General features: G+C 36.7%; 1 protein-coding gene across 5 annotated transcripts in view; it reads right to left on the reverse strand.

The window, feature by feature from the left end:
- IL15 (interleukin 15) overlaps nt 1-27,817 on the reverse strand; it is a 98,783-nt gene that overhangs the window by 66,166 nt on the left and 4,800 nt on the right. For all 5 annotated transcript variants that reach the window (XR_001004945.1, XR_001004944.1, XM_011970324.1 and 2 more), the window contains exon 2: nt 10,851-10,972. Coding sequence is in view for 1 of the 5 variants with exons in the window: in XM_011970322.1 (XP_011825712.1) it covers nt 10,857-10,972 (116 nt within the window). In the remaining 4 variants the exon portion in view is untranslated. The remainder of the gene's footprint in view (nt 1-10,850; nt 10,973-27,817) is intronic.

A 27,817-nucleotide genomic window follows, 5' to 3' on the forward strand; every position in this document is an offset into this window, starting at 1 on the left:
AGTGTCATAGATATATTAAGGAGATTCTTAGGAGGATTTGGGGTATATATTAATTGCCTCTTTCTGAAGACTTACATCGTTAGATCCCAGCCTCCATGAGGACAGGAAGCCCAAACTATCCCAAAGGAATGAGCCTACATGGAGTGGTCTACATGAAGAACAACTGAGACCTCCACTTGACACTTCTCATCAACCTGACATGCAAACAAATTATCCTTCAGGTACCTCAGGGAGCCAAACCCAACCAGTTGCCTGTTTTTGAAAATAAAGTTTATTGGAACCCATGTTCATTCATTTATATATTATCAATGGTGTCTACTATCCTGAAACAGCAGAAATACATAGTAATGACAGGGACTGTACTTAAATCCTGCAAAGCCGAGAATACTTACTCTCTGGCTCTTTAGAGAAAAATGACCTGCTTCCTGCCTCCCAGCCTTCAAGTCTTCCACTGAAGCTCCATGCATCTGGAGCAGAAACAACCATACCTGTTGTGCCCTGTCTGCATTCCTGATCTGCAGAATTTATGAGCATAGTAAATGGTGTCTTTATTACATGAAGTCTGAGAATAATTTGTTATGCAATCTGAGCACCTGGAACATAGGTAAATATAGTGCTTGCAAAATTTCAAACTTTTGTTTGTTAAAATCTTGGATGATCTAAACCCATTTTATTTCTTCCCTGTTCCTCCATCTCCCAACACACATACATTCAGATCTTTGTAATCTTTAAATTCTACCTAAGATTAAGAAACATGCCCACCTATCTCCCCTTTAGTGTTTGCAACCTAATATACTTTCCTTCAAGAAAGCAAATAGTAGTTACAGATGTCCTACTTAGCCTTAAAAATAAAAATGTTTTATTCATGTGGGAGAACTTCAGTTTCACCTGATGTTTCCAGATCTCCCAAACCATGAAGTCTCATTTCACAGTTAGTCTTTGTTTCCTAATCACTGTAAGAATCTCTAATGAACAAGCAACACCCTCCAGTCTCATAGCACTGGTAACTGTGGTTCATAGTTCATGCAAAGAGATGTCATTAAAGTACCCAGAATCATTTTCTGTATTTTCTCCTTTTGTCATTCATCAAAATGAAGGTTTCATGAAGAAGATTAAAGGTCATGAAGTAAAATATACTGTCATGATTCCTTTGAAATGTTCTATGCATTTATTAAAACTAGGGCAGTTTGAAGTGAAAGGTCAGCCAGTGATAATCAATTTCCTTAAAATTGATATGATTCTCATTAAACATTTAGCGTTCGGTTGTCATCTCAAAAATAAAGTAATGTTTCTTAAAAAGTCAACACAGGAATATTGATAGATCTGACAAAATAAGAATTACTAATTTCTCTAAGTTAATGTATAATAAACAAAATGATAGGATAACCAGACTTTTAAAAGGTGAGATAAAAATGTTAAAATGTACTTGTTCCTAAATATATTAAGGAATTATAAAGTTTGTTTAAAAAAACTACAAAGCAAAAATATCTCTAAAGAACTTGAACAGATGATTTTAAGAAATAAAAATACAAATAGCACATGAATGCTTTAAATAACTCAACTTACACAGTAATCGAAAGAGGTGAAATTTTTCACCTTACATAAAGGAATTGCAAATTTGTATTTTTATATTTTTTTCTATAAAAGTAATATGTTCACATGGCTAAAAAACAAAACAATATGAGAAAGTGTTTACGTAAGAATTAGGCTTCGATTCCAGTCCCATTCACCCTATTTGTTGTCCCTCCACTCTGGTCTCTGTAGACAACCATTTCTATTAATTCTTATGCTTCCTTGAAAGTTTCTTTATAAAACGCAAGCAAATTTAGAAATATGTACTTATATTCTCTCATTTCTTAAATAAAATCAAATAAAAACTAGCGTCTTATGTGGAGTTGAACACTTTTGTTCTGAGTTGAAATGCTATTTGCAATTCTTTTTATATAAACTGTTCATTTACGTTCTTTGCCAACAGCTCTACAGTTTATATTTCCCCCCATGCCCCAGTTTCTAAAAGGTCTTAATATATTAGGGGGGAAGTGCTTGGTGATTGGAGAAGTAAATATTTTTCTCAGTTTATCATTCTTTTGAATTTCCCCAGAGGGTGTTTTTGTTGTTGGTTTTTTGTGTATGTGGGGTTTTTTTTTTCCAACCAAAGGATTTTTTTAATGAGTCAGATGTATCTCTGTTTTTCCTATTTTAGATGCTGGAATTGAGTAATGGTTAGAAACTTTCACAGGTTATTTGGGGGTTTTCTAAATATTAAGTCACAAAAACATAAAGGTTTTACTTCCACCTACTTAGGTCTTAGAGCTTAAGACTTAACTTGTCTCTTGCATCTGCTTTGTTGGCTAAAATCTCTGGTACAGCATCAGTAGCAGGGTTGAGAATTGTGCATCCTTATCTGATTTTACTTTTAACTAAATAAGCAGAAATGCCTCTAGTGTTTTTTTTTTTTTTTTTTTTTTTCCCATTACAATAATGGCTTTGAGACAAGATGGTGTGTTTGTGTGCATGTGTGTTTGTGTTTGTTTGTGTGCATTCTTAGGGCTCAAAAAATAATATTTCAAAATGAAGTCCTCAGAAGCAGCCTCAGAAGCAAGTTTCTCTCTGATCTTCTATTCTCGTGTCTCTCAGCCTCATTCTTCCCCACGGAGAGCTATAGAAACTAGAAGCCCTCTTCCTCAACGCAGGTCATAGGAGCCAGAACCCCTTTTCACCAAAGCCAGGCATAAAACCTAAAAATATTACTCTAAACTTCCCTGACCTTTCCATGTAACAGTTGGTCAAAAAGCAATTAAGACTCTCATTCCAGAGGGGCCATATCCCATACCTGGGAGGAAGGAAAGTTGCATAGATAGGGCAAGAAGAATCCGAACAGGCTTTGTTGAGATTTCGCCACCAGGTCTATTAACATTAGATCATGCCATTTTTGTCCAAGTACAGTTCTACATTAGCTGTTTATGCTTCAATCATGCCTAGCTAATGAAGTCTCCATAAACGTTCCAAAAAGACGAGTATGAAAATGGATAGTTCACCCTGAGTCTTTGGGTCTTCATTTTTGAAGGCTTCTGTGTCACATGAAACTATGATCAACTAAGTGTGTTATGCATTTCTCTTGTTAATTTGTCTTTTGTTAGAAGGGTGTAGGCTGTGACCTTTACAAGGGGGAGAAAGGGATCACCCCATTTCTGCCCCTACAGCGTAAATAGTTTGTCAGTTCGCCATGTTCATAAAATGTTTTAACTCTTATTTCATTGAGTTGTCTTTTTAAAAAATATCCACAATGGCTGTTGAATTTTGTTGAATAAATATTCAGCATCTATAGAAATTAACATATGATTTTTAGACCAATTAATATGATAAATTATTTTAATAGAGTTCATAATATTTCATTCCTAGAATGAACCCTGCCTGCTTGGTCATGACATTACTTTTTTAATGAGTTACTTTTTTAATGATTACTATTTTAATGAGTTGCTGGATTTTTTTTCTGCCAATAATACAAAGAGTTTTGCACTGATATTCATAAATAAAATTGGGAAAATAGTTTTCTTGTGAAATTTTTATCAAGCTTAGATATCAGTGGCATTCTCACTTCATGGAAACAATTTGGAGTTTGTATTCTTCTCTAAGGGTTTAAATCAAACTGCAATTATCTCTTCCTAAAACAAATCATTAAATAGAATGTAATATGCAAAGGATGCATGTTGTAATAGCTAAGTAATAACAACAAAGGAAGAAAAAGCTACATAAAAGCTGAGTCAAACAGAAAAAAAATAGATTGATGAATACAAACACAAATTATATTAAATAAAAATGAACTAAATACTCTGTAAAAGACTAAGATTGTCAGGCTGAATTCAAAACAATAACATAAAACACAGCTACCTGCTGTTTACAAGAGATGCATGTGTATAACATAGAGAAAAAAACAGGCTGAAAGCAAGTGGATGAGAAAATATATATCATGCAATATTAAATGAAATAAGCTGAGGTAGCTACATTAATAACAAAGCAGACTTTAAGGCAGGTAGCCTTATTACAAAGATGATGGTGTGCATTTCTTAACTATGAAAAGGTCAAAGTACCAGGAAGGTCTCACATTCCAAAATCTATAGTCTTCTAAAATAACAGCTTTAAATCTTATAGGCAAATTCACCGTCATTGTGGGTAATGTAAAAACATCTCTTTCAAAAGCTGATAAAATACACAGTAAAAGAAAAAGTCAACAAGGACAGAGTAGATGTGGACAAAACAATAAATTTGACGTACCTGTTCACTAAGGTGCATTGCACTCAATGGCAAAACTTACTTTTGTTAGGTCCTCTTGGAACATTTGCCAAAATTAACCATATGTTGGGCCTAAAGCAAGTCATGACAAAACTAAAAGGACTAAAAGTACTCAATGTTTTATTCTCTAAAAGAAACCTGGCCGGGCGCGGTGGCTCAAACCTGTAATCCCAGCACTTTGGGAGGCCGAGACGGGCGGATCACGAGGTCAGGAGATCGAGACCATCCTGGCTAACACGGTGAAACCCCGTCTCTACTAAAAAAAAAATACAAAAAACTAGCCGGGCGAGGTGGCAGGCACCTGTAGTCCCAGCTACTCGGGAGGCTGAGGCAGGAGAATGGCGTAAACCCAGGAGACGGAGCTTGCAGTGAGCTGAGATCCGGCCACTGCACTCCAGCCTGGGCCACAGAGCGAGACTCCGTCTCAAAAAAAAAAAAAAAAAAAAAAGAAACCTGGCTGTGAAATCTAAAAATGAAAAAGACAACTAGGGAATCTTCAATTGCTTGAAAATTAAGCAATACATTTTTAAATAATCCATGGAATAGAAAAGAAATCCCAATAGAAATCAGAAAAACAATAAAGGTATGACGGGTATGACATCATCATTAGACACAGAAAAAAGTATTTTATTGAGGGGTATGATTCCAGGAAAGCAGAAAGAAGTGAAAATAAGGAGAAAAAATAACCACAACAACAATAACAAAACAGAAACGAAGGATGGAGGGAGCCAATATAACGGTGTGCAACAGAGTTCATCATTTCTAAGTGCACAGCAGTACACAAACTGTACTTTTAAGAGGTCACACTCAGGCAGAGAAAAGGGGAAGAATGTGTTGCTAACTTCTGTATCCCATTGGTCAAAGATGAGCCACACAGGCTATTAACTTGTCCACATCTCCATAAAAGGAGAAAAGTCCCAGGCACTAAGTGCACAATGCAGGCAGGAATCCAACTCTGCCTGTCAGGATGCACCTTGTGAAGTCCATTGGATCTTACAAGGAATGACACATGCACCAGCTCTGAGCTCCTCCAGCTTCCTCACTAGAAGCTGCCGCCAAGGCATACAACCCCTTCCTTCCAATGCATTTCTCTCCTTTTTAAAAGATGTGCTTTCTGAGATCTGCCTCTTATGGGGACAAAAACATCTTTCTCCAATTCTCCCAGGAATGACTCCCTATTTGAGTTTAGCTCCCACTCAAAACAGGACTCTTTCCTTCTTACCTGCTGACAGTCAGCAACATCTGCTATCACCGTGGCCCCTCCACACTCTCATTCCTCCTGGCAGTGCTTCCTGCACAAATTCTGCTAATTTCAGTTGCTTTTGCCTATCTACAGTAACATGTTCTGGATTTTATGGTTACTCACTGTCTCTGGGTTTTGCTAGACCTAGTTTGTGGGACTCCCTTCAATCCCATTCTCATAATTTTCTCTGTGGTTTCCAAGATAAGAATTACATTTGGCATGAACTGCTGCCCCTATTCTTCATAGAACCAGAAAGAATTGTGAAACATCAGCACTGGTGAGGATGCAATAGCACCAAGACTCACATAGAGATGATGAAGGTGTAGGGATGACAAAAGTGTCAATCTGTACATCATTTTTGGGATAAGATCTGAGCACCATTAAAATATTTATTACTTTAGACATCCTAGTTCCCTTCCTAGGAAATGTACCTAATGAAATTATCAGAAATATGGACAAAATTTATTCAAAAATACATTCACTGAAGTATTATTTATAATAATCAAAAATTAGAGAAAGGAATGATGGGTTGGATCCTCTTTTGAATTAGAGTATTATATACACATTAAAATAACGTTTACTTATGTAATGTCACAGAGAAATGTCACAATTTCCTGTTAAACAAGCAAAACCACAATGCAACTTCTCAATCTTTTTTATAGCAATCACGTAAACAAAATAACCTGTTAACAGTCATGCATTTAGCTGCCTTCTAGTAAGTACGGCAACTGGTGATATTTTTTCCACTTTAAACTTTTCTGTAGTTTTCACTCTTCTATAATGAGCACATATTACCCTGATAATCAAAGAGATAGGAAGAAATAAAATTAAAAACTTTAACTAAATTGAGTTAAAAGTGGTGACTCAAGGCCACCCAAGCTTGTAAGCTGCATCCCTAGCTAAAATAAAAGAGGAGGGGCCTTGAGTGAAAACATGCACTGGTGAGGTTTTTAGTAACTTAGTTGATACCCCAATTCTGCTTTATAAATATGTTTATTTTCAGAATGTAAAAATTATAGCAAAGAAATCATGATAAAGACTACAAGTGAGATTCGGTTGGCAGAAATATTTCAAATGTTTCTTTAGCATTGAGCCCATTACACTCCCCAGGTGACTATCCAAAATAAAAGCTACCTTCAAGGGATTAACTGATACAAATAGTGCCTTTCTGGGTTCTTGTTACAGTAAGAGCAGAGTTCACCAAGGAACAAATTACACTTACTTGCCTGTTTTACTATGCAAATTGAAAGAGATACTTGAGGTCTTTAATTCCATCTAACCTAAATCCTGATATGAATAACTATTATTGGCCACCAAAAAGTAACCAATCAAAGTGCCCCTGTTTTTAAGTATCCTGACAAAGGAGGCTGAACCTAAAAATGTAGGAGTCAAAGAGAATTCATAAAAGGAAAAGAGAAGGCACACGACACTCTTCTTATGACTTTGAAACACTTATTTACTACTCACATACTAGGGGAGATCTCTGTTTAAATCTCTTGCATATTTCAAGCGTAATTTCGTTTAAGCAAAATTCCCCTGCCATAGCTAATTTGCCACAGAACTGATCAGAATAATTTTGTTAAAAAAAGAATGTTTATTCATTCCATCAATATCTCAGTGACAAGACACTTTACAACTACATTGCTATTACTAAAAATGTCTTAAATATTATCACTCAATACCCAAAATTTCCCCCTGCTTCTTTTTTAACCCCTCAATGGTAGCAATAATTTGTGTGGATCAGTAAGACATCAGCCAGGCACAGTGACTCACGCCTGTAGTCCCAGCACTTTGAGAGGCCAAGGTGGGCAAATCACGAGGTCAGGAGTTCGAGACCAACCTGACCAACGTGGTGAAACTCCGTCTCTACTAAAAACTCAAAAATTATCTGAGCATGGTGGCATGTGACTGTAATCACAACTACTCAGGAGGCTGAGGCAGGAGAATCACTTGAACCTCAGGGGCGGAGGTTGCACTGAGCCAAGATCATGCCATTGCATGCCAGCCTGGGCAAACAACCGAGACTCCGTCTCACAAACAAAAAACAAAAAACAAAAAACAAAAAAAAACCCACCAGTAAATTTGTTCTTGAGTTTGGGGAATTCTTAATGAAAATTCCAAGAAACAGTAATTTCTAGGAAGTTCATGAAGTTAAGGGGTAAGTTTCAGTTTATAAATAATTACTGTCAAAGAACATGATTTCCGTGTTTTTTCTTTGAATTTATAGTTATTTTATTTTTTCATACTAAAAATGATGGAAAAATAAAGAAACTACCTTTTTCCTCTTAGAGTTCTTATAAAATGTTTCGATTTCCTTACACTCTTTCACTTATTTTACTGTTTATCTTGATCTAGTATACATGCTACAGAATTCTATCTGAGGATGTTAATTAGAAATTATAACTGGAAGTGAAAATAAAATGTATAGATTCACTTTACCAGTAAGAAGCCAGATGCTTAGATTTATTTCTGTGCTTTAATGCCACACACGCCCCATAATGAAGTTTCAGTCAATGATAGACTGCATATACAATGAGGTGGTCCCATAAGATTATAATGGAGCTGAAAAATTCCTAGCACCTGGTGACAAAGATACCTGTATTAGTCCATTCTCACATTGCTATAAAAAACTACCTGAGACTGGGTAATTTATAAAGAAAAAACAATGTTTAATTGACTCACAGTTCTACAGGCTATACAGGAAGCATGACTGGGGAGGCCTCAGGAAACAAAATCACGGCAGAAGGTGAAGGGGAAGCAGGCATGTCTTACATGGTCAGAGCAGGATGAAGAGAGAGCAGGGGGAGGTGCTACACACTTTTAGACAACCAAATCTCATGAGAAGTCACTATCATGAGAACAGCAAGGAGGAAGTTTCTCCCCGTGATCCAATTACCTCCCACCAGCCCCCTCGTCCAACAATGGAGACACAAATCCAAACCACAATGACATCATAACGTCATAACACAGTGCATTGCTCAATTTATGGTGATGCTAGTGGAAACACACTTACTGTGCTGCCAGTCAAATAAAAGTATAACATAAAATTATCTACAGTACATAACACAATTATAACTATGTTGCTGGTTTATGTATTTATTATACTATACTTTTTTAATCATTATGTGTGGTGTACTCCTTTTACTTATATTTTCTTAAAAGTTAACTTTTACGCTGTTGGTGGGACTGTAAACTAGTTCAACTATTGTGGAAGACAGTGTGGCGATTCCTCAAGGATCTAGAACTAGAAATACCATTTGACCCAGCCATCCCATTACTGGGTATATACCCAAAGGATTATAAGTCATACTGCTATAAAGACACATGCACACATATATTTATTGTGGCTCTACTCACAATAGCAAAGACTTGGAACCAACCCGAATGTCCACCAGTGATAGACTGGATTAAGAAAATGTGGCACATATACACCACAGAATACTATGCAGCCATAAAAAAGAATGAGTTCATGTCCTTTGTAGGGACATGGATGAAGCTGGAAACCATCATTCTCATCAAACTATCACAAGGACAATAAAAACAAACACCGCATGTTTTCACTTATAGGTGGGAATTGAACAATGAGAGCACCTGGACACAGGAAGGGGAACATCACACACTGGGGCCTGTCATGGGGTGGGGGGAGGGAGGAGGCATAGCATTAGGAGGTATACCTAATGTAAATGATGAGTTAATGGCTGCAGCACAGCGACATGGCACATGTATACATATGTAACAAACCTGCATGCTGTGCACATGTACCCTAGAACTTAAAGTATAATAAAAAAAATTATATAAAAAAAAGTTAACTGTAAAACAGCCTCAGGAAGTTCCTTCCAGAGATATTCCAGGAAGAGGGCATTGACATTATAGGAGATAACATCTCCATGTGTGTTACTGACCCTGGAGACCTTCCAGTGAGATAAGATGTGGAGGAGAAAGACAGTGATGTTGATGATACTGACTCTGTGTAGACCTAGGCTAATGTGTGGGTTTATGTCTTAGTTTTTAACAAAAAAAAATTAAAAAGTAAAAATTTTAAAATTTTAAAAACAGGAAAAAGCTTACAGAATAAGGATATAAAGAAAAACATTTTTGTACAGCTGTATAATATGTTTGTGTTTTAAGTTGTGTTATTACAAAAGTCAAAAAGATAAAGAAAATGTTTGTGTCTTAACTTTAAAAAGTTATAATCTAAAGTGAATTTATTATTAAAAGAAGAAAAATATTTTAATAAATTTTGCATGACCTACGTGTACAGTGTTTATAAAGTCTACAGTAGTGTCAAGTAATGTCCTAGGCCTTCACATTCACCCACCACTCACTCACTGAATCAACCAGAGCAACTTCCAGTATTGTAAACTTTATTTATCCTAAGTGTCCTATGCAGGTATATATTTTTTTATCTTTTATACCGTATTTTTACTGTATCTTTTCTATGTTTAGATACACAAATACCATTGTGTTACAATTGCCTACAGTATTCAGTATAGTAACATGCTGTACAGGTTTGTAGCTTAGAACCAATTGGCTATACCATATAGACTGGACATGTATAGGCTATACCATCTTGGTTTGTGTCAGTACAGCCAAGGATGTTCCCACAACAGAATCGTACAACGATACATTTCTTAGAACATATCTCCATCATCAAGTTATACCTTACTATATTTTGTTAGTTATCGAGACTGAACTTGACCTTACCTTTCTCTAAAATACTCCTCAAAAGTCTCAATTAGTCTTTTAAAAAATCTAATCTACATTACCTTCTAATATCCTTACATTAGTAAACTCATTCAAAAATTAGATGGTTTGATTACATTTATTATTTAATTTTAAGCACCCAAGTTCTTTCAAAATTAATCCAGTAATATACAGAAAGTGATATGCACAGTTCTGTCATTTTATATGCCTAGAATTGACAAACTATGACCCAGGGGCCAACCCTCATCTGCTGCCTGTTTTTGTAAATAGTTCCGGTGGGACACAGCCATGCCCATACACGATGATGGCTGCTTTCAAGCAATAGGGCAGAGTTGACTCGTTGTGACAGTGATCATTTGATTCACAAAGCATAGAATATTTACTAAGTGGCTCTTTCCAGAAAAAAAATTATGTGCAATATTCTGTGCCCTCAAATATATACTTTAAGCATGCAATAACAAACGGTATATTTTTTAAACCAAGATGCTCATTTTAAAAGTTCTGGGTATATATAACTTCACCTGTTTTGCCACATCTTCCTTATTATTAGTTATGCTATTACATAAAAGTATCTATATTTCCATGATACAATTTTTAAAACTTTACTTACTCGATTTTATATGGGCTGGTTATCTGCTAACATTGATTTCTGTGCTCCGTATGATGTCACCATCGTGGAACATGATGGAACACTGCTCCAAAGAGCCACATGACCATATATTGGAATGGATTCTGTAAGAGTCAAAGGTAGGGATAAAAGGATTAATAATTATGTATTGAGTAATCCTCCCTTCCTCAGATTTATGGTTACCTACATACCTGATCATGCTATAAAAAAACAGGAAGACTCATATGGAGAAAACTATGTAAGTCAAGACTGAACTTCTTAGGGAAATCTTTTCTATAATCCTCAGAGTTCCCCATAATTTAACTCATGTCCTTGCTGACTAGAACTACATCATTTTGGAGAAAAAAATATCGTATATCATTTTGGAGAAAAAAAATCATATATCATTTTTTAAAACCTATAATGCTTCATATAGCTCTTCAGTAAAATGTTTTTCTCTTTATCACAAAATATCACAAAGCACATGTGATGTCAAATGTATTTGTTTGATATCAAGTTACTGACCAAGTCTAAAGAAGGTGTTGAAAATAAGTTGTAAACGTTTATTCTAAAAGTCAAGTGGCAAAGTCTCCACTCAAATATGAAGCAGTAAACCACAACATCACAATATAGTATAATATTTTAAGGTATATGTGATTTGAGGGGGGTATAAGCATGTCAACAGACTATATAATTGGAAAACCTAAAAATAGTATAACTTCTGTTTTTATAAGGGTAATCCAACTTATTATGCCATTTTAAAAAGTAAAGTAGTATAACTTTTATTTTATAAAATAAATTAAGAAACATCTTAACCAAATTTCAGTATGATCCAAGAATCCTTATGAAGCTTTGTGTTGAAGAAAAAGATTAAGGTTTTTTAGAAAAACTTACATTCAATTTAAAAGTTGATCCTACACCCATACAACCACCAATCTTAAAATTGTTTCTTCTTTTTTTTTCTTTTTGTTTGCTTCTCTGCATCATATTTGTATAATACCCACCGCTTTAAATTTGATTTCACTTCCCATTTCCTTATCCAAAAAGAACATTTTCTTTTTCTTGGATATATTTTCCATTCTCTTTATGAACCTTCATCAACTCTACCAGGCACACTTAAGAGAGGCCCATTCCCTGAGCCCTTTTCCCTCTCCTGCCAGGAAACAAGCTTCCATCAATAACAACCACAATTGATGAATCCTGCAGGAGCATGAGAATGAAATTCGCAAGTCCCATAAAAGACATAGGATGAGCATTTAGACCCATCTGATTCCCAAACGGATGGTCCTTGAGAAATTACTATCGCTGTTTATCTACACCTGTTTGCTTCCTGAGCTTCTAAAAGGAGAATAAATAAGAGCTTCTAAGAATGTGCTTTAAAGTTAGTTATGCTCCTCTCTCCTTTACACCTCATGCCAGTATATTCCTTCAATTTTATCAATATGGGCCAATGTTCCTAGGAAGATAGCAGGCTAGCTTCTTCAGCAAACACCTAACAAGAGGTAACCAAAATATTTTTAAAATAAAAAGCTCTAATTCAACTCTCTTATTCAATTTTGCCCCAAGAGTCTGCCCCAAGTTAAGGAACATATACTTGAAAGCATTATAACAATGCATGTTTTTTCCATAACTGCACAGCAGAAATATTAAAAAATTAGGGCCTATCTATCCACATTATTGGCCTCTATATAGCCAAGTATGTCTTTGGGAAAACTTATGTCTGACCTTAGAATTTAATTTGCACACTGAAATGGAAATGGATGCAAAGAATGTTATAAACTCTAAAGAACTTTCAGTTCAGTATACATATTTCATACAGCAAGAAACTGAGTCCCGGGAGACCGAATGACTTGCTGTGACCAGCAAGATATTCTAGGAACTGATAAGCATCTCCTTTAAAAATTTGAAGATTCTATACAGAGTTGTAGTGAACAATGAAATTCATTGTTCCAGTTGATAGCTCACAGCTGAGCCCCTCCTGAGAAATGCTTCCAATGGAAGAAAGCTGTCTAGCATCAGGGAGTGGCTCTCCCTTCCAGGAATCTGACCTGCTTCCCTTCCAGAGTTGGAACATCTCCAAAGGGACATCCTGCCTCTAGAAGGCTCCCCATGGGATCCTGTGAGGCCACTGTTGCAACTGCATCACAGTCCAACTTCTCCCTCTGCCCACCCTGTTTGGATCTGCCCTCACTTCTATCAGGTGTTGTTCTTTAGAACATGCCCCACTAAGCCTCTCACATGAACATTTCTATCTCAGTGTGCTTCCCAGGAACCTGACCCAAAACAATAGTATATTCTGTTCCTTGAGCAAATGTGAGGTTGGGAAACACTTGGATTACATCGAAGCAGATTATTGCAAGATTTCTTTTAATTTGACAGTGTACACTACGAAACATCAACAAATACCCAGAGTTAACCAAAGTTATTTAACTATAGAACCCTTTTGGATATTGAACATCTCATGAGACTTGTGTTCTGTGGAATACGGTCTGGGAAACAGGAATACAGTCACTCTAGCTCACTTTAGAATGTAAGTATTGAAATTACTCATGTGAATATTTTCTGTAATAGCAAAGAATGGAAAAAACCTAAATGTCCATCAGTAGGGGACTGTTTAAGTAAATTATAATACATGCATGCAATGTAATATAATGCATCCATAGAAAAGAATGGGAAGTGTTTTTAATACTAGCGTGAAAATATATCCAAGGTGTATTTTTTAAGTAAAAAGAACAAGGTAACTCAACAGTGTTTATTTGGTTTCAGAAAGGAGGATGGTTAAATACATATGTGTATTTTTGTGTGTCTGCACAAAACATTATACTAGAAAATGACAGCACTGGTTGCACCCATAGAAGGGAATTGGAAGGTGCTTTGAACCTTTTGAAGTTTAAACCATGGGAATGTATTATCTATTCATAAAATTAAAATCAAAATACCACAAAATATTATATAGCACAGATTTAAATACTTTGTCTAATCATTTATGAAGAAAATTTGGGAAAAGAACTATGACATTCTCTATAAAGCTACTTAGACGATGAACTCTTGGAAGACAAAATTCATTTAGAATGCCCAAAGCATGACACAGTTTCTGAACCAAAGGAGACTGTAAATAATTTTTTCAATTGAATTCTGTTACCTCCAATGCAGCAGCAATTTAAGATAGTACCTCTGCTGTTGTTGTTGTTTTTTGGTTTTGGTTTTGGTTTTTTTACAATGTCTGAGAAACTCTAGAAATGGAGAAAAACTAGACCTTACATGAATATACTTTCCTGGACTGGGTTTCCTGTGATTAGCGTGTAGTTAGCAACATTTTAAAGTCTCCGGACCTGTGTTGTTGATCACAGTAGCCATTAACCACATGTGGCTATTTAAATTTATCTGTAAATTAACTAAAATAAAACTAGAAATTCACTTTCTCACTTGAGCCAGACACACTGCAAGTATTCAAGAACCACATGTGGTAAATGGCTACGATTTTGAAAACAGAAGACACAACATTTTCACTGCAGAAAGCTCTGTGGGACAGAATAGATCCAGGTATAGACTTTGGTTTCAGACAAATCTGGGTTTGAAATCTGAATTAGCCCCTTACTAAGTGTAAGGTTTGGGACAAATTAATTTCTCAGGATCTCACTTTTTTTTTTTTTTTTGAGATGGAACCTTGCTCTGTTACCCACGCTGGAGTGCAATGGCACAATCTTTGCTCACTACAACATCCACCTCCCAGGTTCAAGCGATTCTTGTGCCTCAGCCTCCCAAACAGCTGGGATTACAGGTGTGTGCCACCACACCTGGCAAATTTTTGTATTTTTAGCAGAGACGGGGTTTCACCATGTTGGCCAGGCTGGTCTCAAACTCCTGACCTCAAGTGATCTGTCCACCTTGGCCTCCCAAAGTGCTGGGATTACAGGTGTGAGCCACCGTGCCTGGCCTCAAGAGCCACACTTTTTTCATCTGTAGAATGGGGAAAATGGCAATTGTGAGGTGTAAGTGAGCTCATTCATAAAAGCTGCATAGAACAGGCCTTAACACACAGTGAACACTCAAAACTGTCACCTCTTATTAGCAATTATCCAACACTGTGAATGTCACAGCTCACCACCAACCAGTCACCTCATCTATCACAATTATCCTACTCACCCTTCTCACAGGAAGATAAAAAGTATCCACTAACATCCCTATAGTCTAGTTTGCATCCCTATAGTCTAGTTTGCAATTAATAAAGTGCCAGTTTGCAATTAATAAAGCTTGCCCTAATTTCTTTTTCAGGAAAGTCTTGCTATGAGAAAAAAAAGTCACGTGAACTAAACCTGTGTTAGTGATGTGGCTAGTTTATATTCTGGTACAAGCTCTTTATCAGGCCAAATACTAGCAACAAACATTTTTATATTTGGATGGTAGTGGTCTTACTGGAAAGACATACTCCATGATATGATTTGAACATTTTCACAAAAAGGAAGGCTGTGATATTTTGCCATGAAAAGGGCAAAGCCTAGTACAGTAGCATTGAAGGGGCAGAGACAAACTGAGGTAGTCAAGGGGAGGTTTCTACAGCTGGTAAATTTGAGCGAAGTTTTGAAAACATAAAAACCATGATGGGGAAAGAAAGATAAGTAAAGACGAATGATAAAGAAATAATACCAAGACAAAGGAAAGGGTAAGAAGGAAAAGAAGCCTTATAGTTTTAACCCTTCAAGAATAACGAAATATTTTCCTTTCATTCCATAGGCCAAGGCATTCTCTTTTAGTTGTAGCTTCCAACAACAGAATTTGTTAGGCCTGAATTTAGTAGTGGTCAATTTTGGCCTCTCAAGTACCATTATTATATAGTAGAAATTATATTTTATTTATATTATATATATTAATTACATATGACTATATATGTATGTCATACTTTTAAACTCTAAAAATAGATATAGAAAGCTATTTTGATGGTTTTCTGAACAGTTACAGCATTTGCAGTTAAAGATAAGTAAGTTCAGACAACAGAAAGTTCCCAGAAATGCTTTTAAAATTAATGTCCTCCTTTTGAATTCTTCAGGTATTTATATAAAAAGATTTGCATTAGAATTATCCTTCATCATAAAAATCAGCCAATTATTACTAAACAATTTTCCAGTGGTGCCTCTTTAGATAATTGTTTAACTATTAAAACGTACCCTGTAATTTATAACAGCCATTTTGACACCAGTCTCTATGTGTTCACTCAGCGCTGCCACAGAAGACATACCTTATCTGTTTTAGAACAAAATACCACCTGAGAATTTGAATGATGCGCATTTCTTATTACCTGCTGATAATAACCCATTCGGTGAAAAGGACACCTAATGATAGAGCACATCTCCCACTCACAAATAACTGGACTCAAACATTGCTATTGCATCTCACCAGCCCCGTACAGAAGCAAAGAGATGCGATGACCATAATCCTCAGGAATAACACTTAAATTTAAAAATCTAGGAACAGCTTATCTTTTATTAAGCACAAATGCACATTAGACTGCAAATCCTCCAGTACTCTTTCTCCAGACAGTTTCGCTAGACTTGGCTGTCGTTCTTCTGTTTATTATTCTTGCTGATTAGACCTCTAGCATCTCTTGTTCCAAATACTTAGCTTCATATGAAATGCATCAAGTGATTTAGTCTGAACATTAGATCCCTGTGGCAGTCCCAAACGTCTTGTTTCTAAAACATTGCTTTCCAGTCTGCTTTCTGACAAGTAAACTAACCTTCTCAAGTCTATATGAAAAAGCAATAGTGTTTATAAAACTGCTAAGGGGGAAGTTGTCTCTCTTAATGAAGTTTATTTGGCAACTAGCAGTGTTTGGACTCCTGAGCTCTAATGTGGTCAGTGTGGTTGCTTTTTTCTCCCGAGATTGGACAGAAGAACTTATCTTTTATAGCACTGCTGGTTCTTTCTTCTCCGCTTGGGCTGTACAAATTATCTGAGACAGAGCTAACAGAGATCCTATCCTCACAATAGGAGAATGGTCAGTTTTAGTACTGTATCTCCTCTTTCACTGGCCTCATGAACTATTCTTCTCTAAATGGTAGTTATCAAAACCATTATTATAAGTAGATTGCCATTCTTGTCTTTATAATTTTTGCTTTTCATTTTTCTCTGCTTTATATCACTTCTATGCCTTTCAGCTTTTGTCTAAGGAAAATGGGTTTTGTAGACATCATCCAACACTTGGCATGCCTCATCCCTTCTGTGGGATTACAGATATGTCACAATCTTTAAGATTTTGACCCTTTCTACTGGGTGTACTTGTTGCAGGTTTCCCAAGATGGCTGCATTTTTTGTAGTCTAAGAGGTCAGATTTATTTGGAGGGCTTTTTCTGGCAATGGCAGAGTGAAAAGTGAAGTGGTATAGAAGGCAGAAGTGGGTAACTTTTTTCTTGCACCAGAGCAATCCCTGAGTAACTAAGCCTGCACTATTAACTTACATGACCAAATTACTAATAAATTTTTTTTGACAAATACAGAGTGAGAACAAAGAAAATTGAAAAATCTTACAGAATATATACATCATCTAGGTTAGAAAACAGTACAGAAAATTATCTCCATTCAGTTATAAAACATACTTCTAGGCAACTAACATTAAATGTGGCCATGTGGTGGGACCACAAACATTCATTAAAAAATATACATTTAAGGAGTACAAAGGCAGTGCTGTTACATGGCTGCCTTTGTATATTGCATAGAGGTAAAGTCTGGGCTTTTACTGTAACCATCACCGGAATAATGTACATTGTACACATTAAGTAATCTCTCATCCCTCAACCTCTTTCCATCCTCCAAACCTTTGGGATTCTCCAATGACTATTATTCCACATTCCATGTCCATGTGTACACATCACTTAGCCACCACTTCTAAGTGACAATATACCACATTTCACTTTCTGTTTCAATTTGTTTCACTTGAGATAATGGCCTCCAATTCCATCCGTGTTGCTGCAAAAGACATGATTTTATTATTTTTATTGCTGAATAGTATTTCATTGTGTATGTGTATATATATGTGTGTGTGTGTATATATATATATAGATGGTGTGTATATATATGTATATATGGTGTGTATATATACACACGCACACCATAGACTCTCTCTCTTTGGATGTGTTGTGTAAATAATGGTGGAAATGTTCACCATCTATTGTTTTCTTATACTCCATACAGACTACCATCATTCCCATCTATTCATCATTAACATATTACAATTTCCAAAACTATAGTTCATGTAAAATTCAGATTGAGAACTTCTTAATGAAATTTGGAGCTTTCCTTATCTTATCAGAACCATGGAATGGACTGGGGTCTAGAGACTTGGACCCAAGGCTTGATTCTATCATTAAACAGCTATGTGACGCTAGCACGGTACTTTATGTCTTTAAGTGTCAGTTACCTTGTCTTTAAAGTAAGGAGATTAGATTGGAGGTGTCTAAAGTCCTTTCCAGTGCCTAAGTAACATCTATAAAGATCACAGGTTGAAAACCTCAGCATATGATAGAATCCATCCATGTTATGTTGGTTCCCCGAACCACCAGATTCAACACCAAAGGGAATTTCTCTGGTCTAATCATCTTAATTTTCAAGAAGAGAATAATAAGTGCAGAGAAATTAAATGTATTATTCAATTTTATATAAAGAGGTTAAATTGAGATTTAACAATGTGTTTTGGATCCCCACTTTAATTCTTCACCAGAAGTTCATTCAGCTAACATAGCACAAGGCATATGCTATGCATTGTGCTGCTTCTCCATATTAATTTCAAAAGTGCTCTGCTTCAACCACAAAAATCCATGATTACAGTATGTTTGGTACTTGCACCTCCATATGTATTGACTATATCTAAAGTGCAGTTATTAGTAGATATTGAGGGATTTTTTCATTTCACAGCTTAGATCTAACTATCCTACACCATCACCAGTACCACCCAAAGTTTACTACATTGTAATTTGCTCCAGTCCATTATGTCCAAACAGCTACATTCTGGGTCAGAACGATAAATTGAACATCCTACCTACAATTGCTCTGCAACAACTCCTTTTCATCCTGGCTCACTTTAGTTCAATTATCACCTCTACCTTGGAGGAGTAGGAAGATGGGAGTTTCAACATCTCCTTGCACCAATGGGAATCCACCACACTTTTGCTTTTATACTGCTTGGCACATAGGTAAATACTCAATAAAAATGAATGGTCATTATTATTTTTTGTCTTCGTTACTTTACTGAATAGCTGTGCCAACACTGGCATTCTCATCATCTCCCAAAATTTAAAACAAAAAAAAAGTTTTTCTGAGCCCTGTATTAAATTTGATGTTTACTATAGATTTTTCATAGATATACTTTAGTCAGTTTTGGAAAATTCCATCTATTCTTATTCTTCTCAGAACTTGACATTAACTTTTCCTGTATCGTCAAGATTTTTTTGATAGATGTTCTGATGTTGAGCCATCCAGACAATCCTCAAATAAACCATATTTAATTGCAGCAAGCAGTCTTCTGCTGGGGAAGGTTGTGTTGCTGGTTTGTTTTACTGTTGTGTTATGTTAGCTAATGCTTTATTTAGTATTGAAAAATGTTAATGAGTTTTAAAAAATCTTGGTCTGGCAACTTTGCTGAACTCATTTGTTTTAGTAGCTTGTTAATTTGTATGGCTTTCATCTATAATGAAAATTTTACCTCCTCTCTTTTAAACTTTATAATTCTTATTAATTGCACCAGCAAGGTAGCACCCTCTATAGGAAGTGTGCATGCTCGGGAGAGAAACCTGAGTTCAAGCTTCAGTTCCACCACTTCCTACTGGTAGTCCCTGCACCAGTCACCACCCTTTCTGGTGCTTCAGTTTACTTATCTGAAAAGTGCAAAGGAAAGTATCTCATGAGTTTGAGAAGGCTACATATGTTAACGTACTTGGAACTATGGATGAAAATAAAGATTAACTATTGAAATATTCATGGTATGAAGTTAAGAATCAAAGACACCTAACCCAACTCCGGACATTTAGGACAATATTCCCAGAGAAGCCATGATCAGACTGAGACTTCTGGACGAGGTAAGTGAGGAGAAGGGGGCAAGGAAGAGACAGACACTGGATGAAGTAGTGCATTTCCAATAAGACGACTGTGTCCAAATGTTTGGCTATGAAAGAAAGTGTGTTGTGTTCAGGGGCTGACAGTAGTTCAGTACCCTGGACACTCAGCTCTTTACTTGCAAACAATAATTGTTGCACTAGATAATAAGTTTCTAAAGATAATCATGTGTGTTGCGTCTTTTTATCCTTCACAGCACTTGGCAGGGAGTCATGTACAGAGAAAGTGATCAGTAAGTATCCACTATTGTTTAGAACTTTTGGTGTGCTGTTAGCTTCTTCGGATTAAACACCTTAGCCTGGAAGCCATGTTTTATAAATTGCAGTGGCTCAGAGTAATATGACTTGACTTAAGAAAGGTCAAGGTTTAGAAGATGAATGCCTCAATATCAAGTCAAATAAGCCATCAGCTTAATCACATCTTTCCAGTTTTAGAGGTTCATTACAAGGATCTTGCTTTTCAGGGGTAGAATCGAAAGGTACCAAATACAGATTTTAATCTGATATTTGAGGTAACTACAAATTTTTTAACAGCATAACAAGAGAAGAAACTATATTTCTTCTCTTAAACCCTCAAGAGAAGAGATACTAAATAAATTAAATTTCAGCAATACTATTATTTTCACACAATTTCTCGTCTCTTTTTTGTCCTACTGAAATAACTTCTCAAAATATTCAGCAAATAAAATTAAGAAACTGAAAGGATTTCTGTTTGAAGGAATTTAGAGAATAGGGTGTGACTTGTTTCAATTTCCTTTCATTTACTGAAGCATTTACTTTGCAAATTTATAAAATTATCCCCCCATATTAAAACTGGCACAAAATACTAAACAAACCTATTTGTTTTCAGTTCTCTAAAGTTCATACTCCTAATAAGGAAGGTAAAGATCCTATTTGTTACCTGGCCAAAGTACACCCTCAGAAAATTCCATTTCCCTTTCTGACCCTGACAATAAGAAATATGCTGTGAATAGTTTCCCAAAAGCCATGTGATCACCAGTAATATACTATGAGTCAAATATAGTCAAACTCATTTTCTCAGAACCTTATCTAACTTGACCCCTCGGGAATATATGTTGGATCATTGACAACAAGAATAACGTTATTATAGGTCTACTCTGTGCCAGGCAAGGTGTTAGACACATAAGGATTCAGTGTTTCTCAAACTTCAGCCCTTCCAACTCCACCATCACAATTCTTGTCATCTATGACCTTTAGCATACACCTGTGGAAAAGGCAATATGAACACAGGTAAATATAGTGAAACACTGCAGATACTATGAGAGAAATATCTATCAGGTGGAGAACTCACAAAGAAAAGGTGTGAGGCAAGACAGGAGGTAAAGATGGCATCTGGCCAGGAAAATGTCACAGGGAAAGTGAGTCTTTAAAGATGAATATGTAAGAACAAGCATATAAGGGATTAAAATCCCTCTAGATAGCAGCAGGCAGAGCAAGTATGACAGGCAGGCAAGGGATAGGAGGTGTAAAAAGCCTGGCCTTCTCTTTTGAAGACCTGGGAGCTGGCCAATCCCTCCTCGAAGACCTTCCCGAACATCTTCTCTTTCAGGGTGCTTAGCTCAGTGACAGTCCTTCTGATTGTCTTATGTGACCCTAAACCATCTATATATACATTTGCCTCCTGGGGAAAAAGCCTGACCACTTGTTTTAACCAATAATTTTTACTTAACTCACAAACTCAAATCTCTTGTACAAATAGTTCATCCAATCTTCAATCTAGCACTTCTAATCACTTACAGGACATTTTAAGTAGTTTGTTCCACTTCTAGCTCTATTGTGATATTTCTAAAATCAAGTTCATCCATTCCCCTACCTTGCCCCATGTGTTAGCTGTAATATATATCCGTTCCTAACATGTTTATCTTTCCTGACTCTCGTGGTTAAAATCTTGGGCATCCTCTGACTCTTCCCTGTGCTCTGCTCCCCCCACTCAATCCAGACCAGTCAAGTATTTAGGTAGGTGCCCAACCCATATTAGGCACTCAAAATTATTAACTGCTGAATTGCCAGAATCAGTTCAATGAATAAATAGAACACTGGTAAATCAAATCTTCCTTGAAATTAGCTTGTCTTTCTATTCTCCATTCTATTTGCAGTACCCTACTACTTAGCATCCATTAATCTATTCATTCCCTCATTCATTTTTGCTTTAAATATTGCTTTAAATACTCAAGCAAATATTTGTTGAGAGACTGTTATATCCCCATCACCTATTAGTGCCAAGCATATGATATGCTTGGCACTAATAGGTGATGGGGATATAACAATGAATAAAATAACAAAACTGCATAAATTGGACTTTCATATTCATATTCTAATGAAGGGAGATGTTAATAATCAAATAATTCAATAACACATATAAGTCCATAGCTCCTTATATGAAAATATTAAATCAAAAAAACTCTAAAAACTGAAAGTTTCTCCTTAATTCACTGGTTAACAAAACACACACTGAACTAACATTAGACTATGTGTAAGCTGTATTTATTCCCTTTTGAGGAAGTACCTGAATAAGCTTGGTCGTTACATGATATATAGTAAACACACTATATTACTTTCCAAAATCTGAAAAATAATTTGAATTCCCAAACAGGATTGGGACAGGGAGTGCTGGGGAGGCTGCAATTTGAAGTACATCAGTCAAGGATTACTTCATTGCAACAGGGATATTTGAGCCAAACCCCAAAGCAGGTATGGGGAAGAGGGTGATATCTGAGAGAAAAGGATTCTAGGAAGAAGGAACAGCAAGGTAAAAGACTCTTAGACAAGAACATAGTAGTATGGTTGATGAATAGAAAAGGTGCCAGTGTAACTGACTCAGTGAGCTAAGGAAAGAGTAGTAGATGGCAGACATCAGGGGTACAAATCACTTAGAGACTTAATATCCACTGTAACAGAAATTGGCTTTTATTAGAGTGAGATGAAAGAACCATGGGGGGTTTGGAATAGAGGAACGGCATAACCTGATTAATATTTTAACAGGATTATCCTTTGTGGTGGATAATCTCCAAAGACAGCTGCCATCAATCAATGTCTTCCTCCCATGAACATGCATGACACTCTACTCATCAAGAGGTGGAATCTTTGTCCTCTCCCCTTCAATCTGGGTAGTCTTCTGACTTGCTTTTCCCAAAAGAATAAAACAAATGTTACAGTCTGGAAATTACATATCCAAGCCTTAAGTGATTACAGCTCCAACTTCCTCTCTTATAGAAGTTGGTCAAGTTGTGAAGAGTCTGACAACCCTGAAACTATCATGCTGTGAGAAAGTCCAGTTTAGCCATGTGGAAAGACTAAGAGGAGGAGAGCCAAGGGGCCCATACAACAGCCAGAACTGAGGCTCTCTATCTGTGACTTAATGTCTGAGCCATCTCAGACATCCCTTGACCATTGAGTCATACCAGCTGAGGCCATATACATTGCAGTGTAGATACAAGTCATTCTCTTTCTAACTTGTCCTAATTCTTAGGTTTGAGAAAATAAAATGGTTCTTATTTTACACCACTAAGTTTTGGAGTAGTTTATTATATGGAAATTAGTAATTGACATTGAAACTACTATGAGACTGAGTGGTGGGAAGACACCTGGAGAGAGGCAAGGACACTGTCAGTGAAGGCCAGAAACACAGTGATGAAATAGTTCAACCTAAGACTTGCTAGATTGGAAAACAACTGTTTTCATTCTTGCCTTTCCAGGTAGCAAAAGATTCTCCAAGAAATAAGTAGTTTCAGGGCAAAGATCAAATCCAGGGTGTACTATTACATGTGCTCTCAGGTTGAAGATCAAATCAGTTGTATGGCAGGGAGGCCCTTCATTAAGAACTCTGAAAGATTTAAAGTGGTGCCTCATAGACCTTTCTAACTAGGCAAAGGGCTTCTAAAAGTGCTAAGGGTTTCTATGGCATCTCGACTTCCCAACAAATTAAAGTGGAACTTGTCTCAAGGATTTGATCTAACGAAGTGAATGAATCTCAATAAAATTCATAGGAAGCCCCCCAAATTTTAAATATCATTGAACTTAAAAACAAAAAGCAGTTAAACAAAAGTGAGTATACAAAAGGTCTCTAAATTATTAACGCTCTAACATCAGGAAGCAGGCTACACCAATGCAAAGAATAGCAAAAATTATTTCTCATAGAAAAGAAAGAAAGAATGAGAAAAGGAGCCCAAAGTACAAAAGGTAAAGTTAAAAGCCACAGAGAACGATTCCTAGGGAACAAATTTAAACCTTAATCAGGAAGATGTATTGCTTCCAGAGCAAGAACTTAGGACATATGCCGGCTCTATTTAGACTTGCTATGGACTAGTGACTGTTATATGCCTTCTATTGTCTTGTTTTGAAATTGTATTGTTTAAAGCAATTGTCCTATTTTTGTTTTACTGTTGTATGTTGGGACAAGGGGAAGGTGACAGATAACCTATCTTTTTAGTTACAGGTTTCTACACTCAAGAAACTACATCAGAGAAATATCATCCTCATCTGGAGATCCAGTTTAGAGACTTAAAGTCTGAGTTTGATACCATAACAAGATAAGCTATAGGGGATCCTGAAAGTCAATAATTAGTTCAATGGTACAACTGTTTGAGACCAACAAGATGTAAAGTCCAAGTTAGCCATGTATAGAGGTCACATAAAGAGAGATGGATGCCTGGCCAGCATGAACTTTCCAGCTATCCAAGCTGATGTTCTAGACATGTGAAGGAAGACGCCTTCTTGAATATCTCATCTCCAGCAGCCTAGGAGGAGTCAAGCAGCCGAAAGTAGCCCAGATTACAAGATCATGATAAATAACAAATTATTGTTATTCAAGTCACTAAGTTCTGGGGGTATTGTTTTGTTTTGTTCTTGTTTTATTGTTATTGATCCTTTTGATGCAGGGACAGGTAACTGAAACACTGTGGCTGCCATGTTGAGAACAGGCTGTAGTGGAGATGAGGGGACAAGCAGCAGGCACTTTTGCAATAATACTGTGAGACATGACAGCAGCTTGAACCCAGGTGACAGCAGTGAAAAAAAGGGTGAGAAGAGATAGGATGTGGCGTATATTTTGAAGGCCTAGCTAAATAATTTGGTGGCAGATTCAACGTGGAATATGACATAAAGAGACGTTAAGGACAAATCCAAGACAGACTGATTGATTATCTATGGAACTAAGAGAATGAAACTGCCATCAAGTCACATGAGGAAGAAGGTGGAGCAAGCAGATATGGCAGTAAAGGCAGGAATCCAGTAAGTATTAGGCATCCAATCAGAGATGGGTGAATAACAGATAAATAGACGGTTAAATGAGTCTGGAGTTCAGGGGAGAGGTTATGGCTAGATTCACATGTACATTTGTGAATCATCAATGTAAGAAGGGATTAAAAACCATGACACTAGATGAGATCACCAAGACAGAGAGTACAGATAGAGAACAGGCCTAAGGACTGAGCCCCCAGACTGCTGTATTTACATGTTAGGGAAATTAGGAACCAATCAGAGACTGAAATTGTTGCTGGTAAAGTAAAAGGAGACTGAAATTGGTGCTGGTAAGGTAAAAGGAAAATAAGGAGGAGGAGAGTGGCTTGGAAGCCACATGCAGATCTCTCAGGTCCTGCTGAAAGGATACATAGGAAGGGACCCAAGAACTAACCACTGGATTTAATACAAGGGATGTTCTTGGTACCTTCGACAAGTGTATTTCTAGTGGAGCAGTGGACATGACAGACTGCCTGGCTCAAGAGAGAATGGACAGAGGAAAACTGCAAACAGAGAATATAGTTAATGTTGTAAGTTTTCCTGTAAAATGTGGGCAGAAAAAACAGATATAGAAGTGAGGAGAAGCATGAGGAGAAAAACATGAGTATTTTTTTAAAATGGTAGAAATTATAGTATGGCTACATGGTATTGGGAAAGACCCATCAGAGACAGAGAAAAAAAATGGTGATGGGGAGAAAGAATGAATTACCAGAGTTATGTCCTTGAGCAGATAATGAGAATGAAACTACACTCCTGAATTAGCTGTGACAGATTTTTAGCTGGTTTCCTTATTTCTAATTGTCTTTTCTTCAATAAATTCTGCCTCAAACTAATTTCCCTAAAATGCTATCTTTATTACAGTATTCCAACATTATTTTGCTATATTACTTATGTTTCCTACCTCTTTTACAGTTGTCTGCTTAGCTGTCAAACACCTGAATGATTACTGACTCTTACTGAAGTCAATCCTAATAGACTCTGACCAACCCTCTGCTAAGCACATGGAGCACATTGTCCTTACTCAAAATATAAGTGTAGAGGCAGACACATAAAAATGAGTTTACAGACATTAAATTTGTTATGAGGGAATGCAGACTGCACCAGAAGAATTCATGTAAGGGAGAAAATAATTCTGCCTGGGCAGTAGATGGGGACAGAAAATGTTATAGAGGGTTAACATTCTGAACAGGACCCAGGAAGGCTGACAAAGAATGGCAAATGTGTCTGGAACACTGAGGCAGGGTGACCGTAGCTGAAGAGGAGACTTCACTGCAGAGGCTACCCAAGCCCTTTTAGAGCTTATTTCCCACTAGTCCCCAGTGGGAAACCTCTACAGAAGTTAGCCCAGGCTCTTTACTGCTCCCCATCTCACTCCCTGTGCTTTGCTTTAAGCACAGTAACCCATGGTAATCCAGAAGCCAAAGGGAGGGTGTGGGAAAGAAGGCTGAACTATATATCCCAACTGAACAACACACACCTCTGGCGTACCCTACAACTTTCCCGGGGTTTGTGGGCATAGAGGGTTCTAAACGAACCAATTTCAAGATCCATTACTTGCACAGGAGCCCCTTTTACCAGAGATATGCCTGATATGTGCCCAAAGCAGGCAGATTTCTGGCAAGTTCTCCTTCCTCACTTCCTCTTTCATAATTACCCTTCTCCCACTTTAGGAAAAAAATGCCTATCTCTCCCTATCCAGAATCTTAACATGTGTCTTGCCTCACCAGGATGCCAAATAAAGGGGCGATTTGAAAAGTTGATGTAAGAGACATCTTTAATCAAAGCATTGACATATCTACTTGTATGATATGTATTTCCAATGTTGTTTTAGTTTTATGCTTAATAATCACTTACCAAAAATTAATGGTTCCTTTGATTAATTTTGTAATGATAGTTTTTAAATAACGTAAGCAAGAATAATTTTCACAATAAAAATCCTTCAAATAAAACATCAAGTTTTACGTACTTATTTTTGTTGCAGATGAGTCAGGAGAGCAAATAACCTAAAAATATAAAATCTTTATCAAATGTTCAATTAAGAAATAATTATTTGATAATTTTAGAGGTCAGTGCTAACAGTGTGCAAGGACTACTTTGTCAAATTTCTCTCAGAAGGAACATGAGCAAAATACCCGGGAAGGAGAAGTAGCATTCAGTGATATAAAGAACCAAAGACCCTCTCTGGGCTCCTTTTGTGTGTCACAATGGCAAGCAGAGCTCACCCCCACCGCCACCCCTCCCCATCAACCTTACAACCATCATATTTTCCTGTTCTAGAATCATTTGCAGTTTCAATTCCCTCATTTCACAAAATAATTTGTCACTTTCCTCATCTTGTCTGCATCCCGTCAGCACTTGGAGGAACCATTAGCATTTAGAGAAGAAACAACTGTGTATTACACGCAGACTTTTAAGAAATCCAATTTTATATGGTCTACATAGAGTCTTCTGCCCCTACAGTGGGCTGAAACACTATGAAATAAGTGCATACAAATACTCTGGCTCTGGATGTGAAATGTGGACAAATAATATCATTGAACTAAACTGAGATCAAAGAGCCTCTTTTTCTTCTCTTTCTGACTCCAGCACTAAACAACTTTTTTTATT

The sequence above is a fragment of the Mandrillus leucophaeus genome, unplaced genomic scaffold, assembly GCF_000951045.1.
Source record: "Mandrillus leucophaeus isolate KB7577 unplaced genomic scaffold, Mleu.le_1.0 Scaffold943, whole genome shotgun sequence".
In the NCBI taxonomy this organism is placed as follows: Eukaryota; Metazoa; Chordata; class Mammalia; order Primates; family Cercopithecidae; genus Mandrillus; species Mandrillus leucophaeus.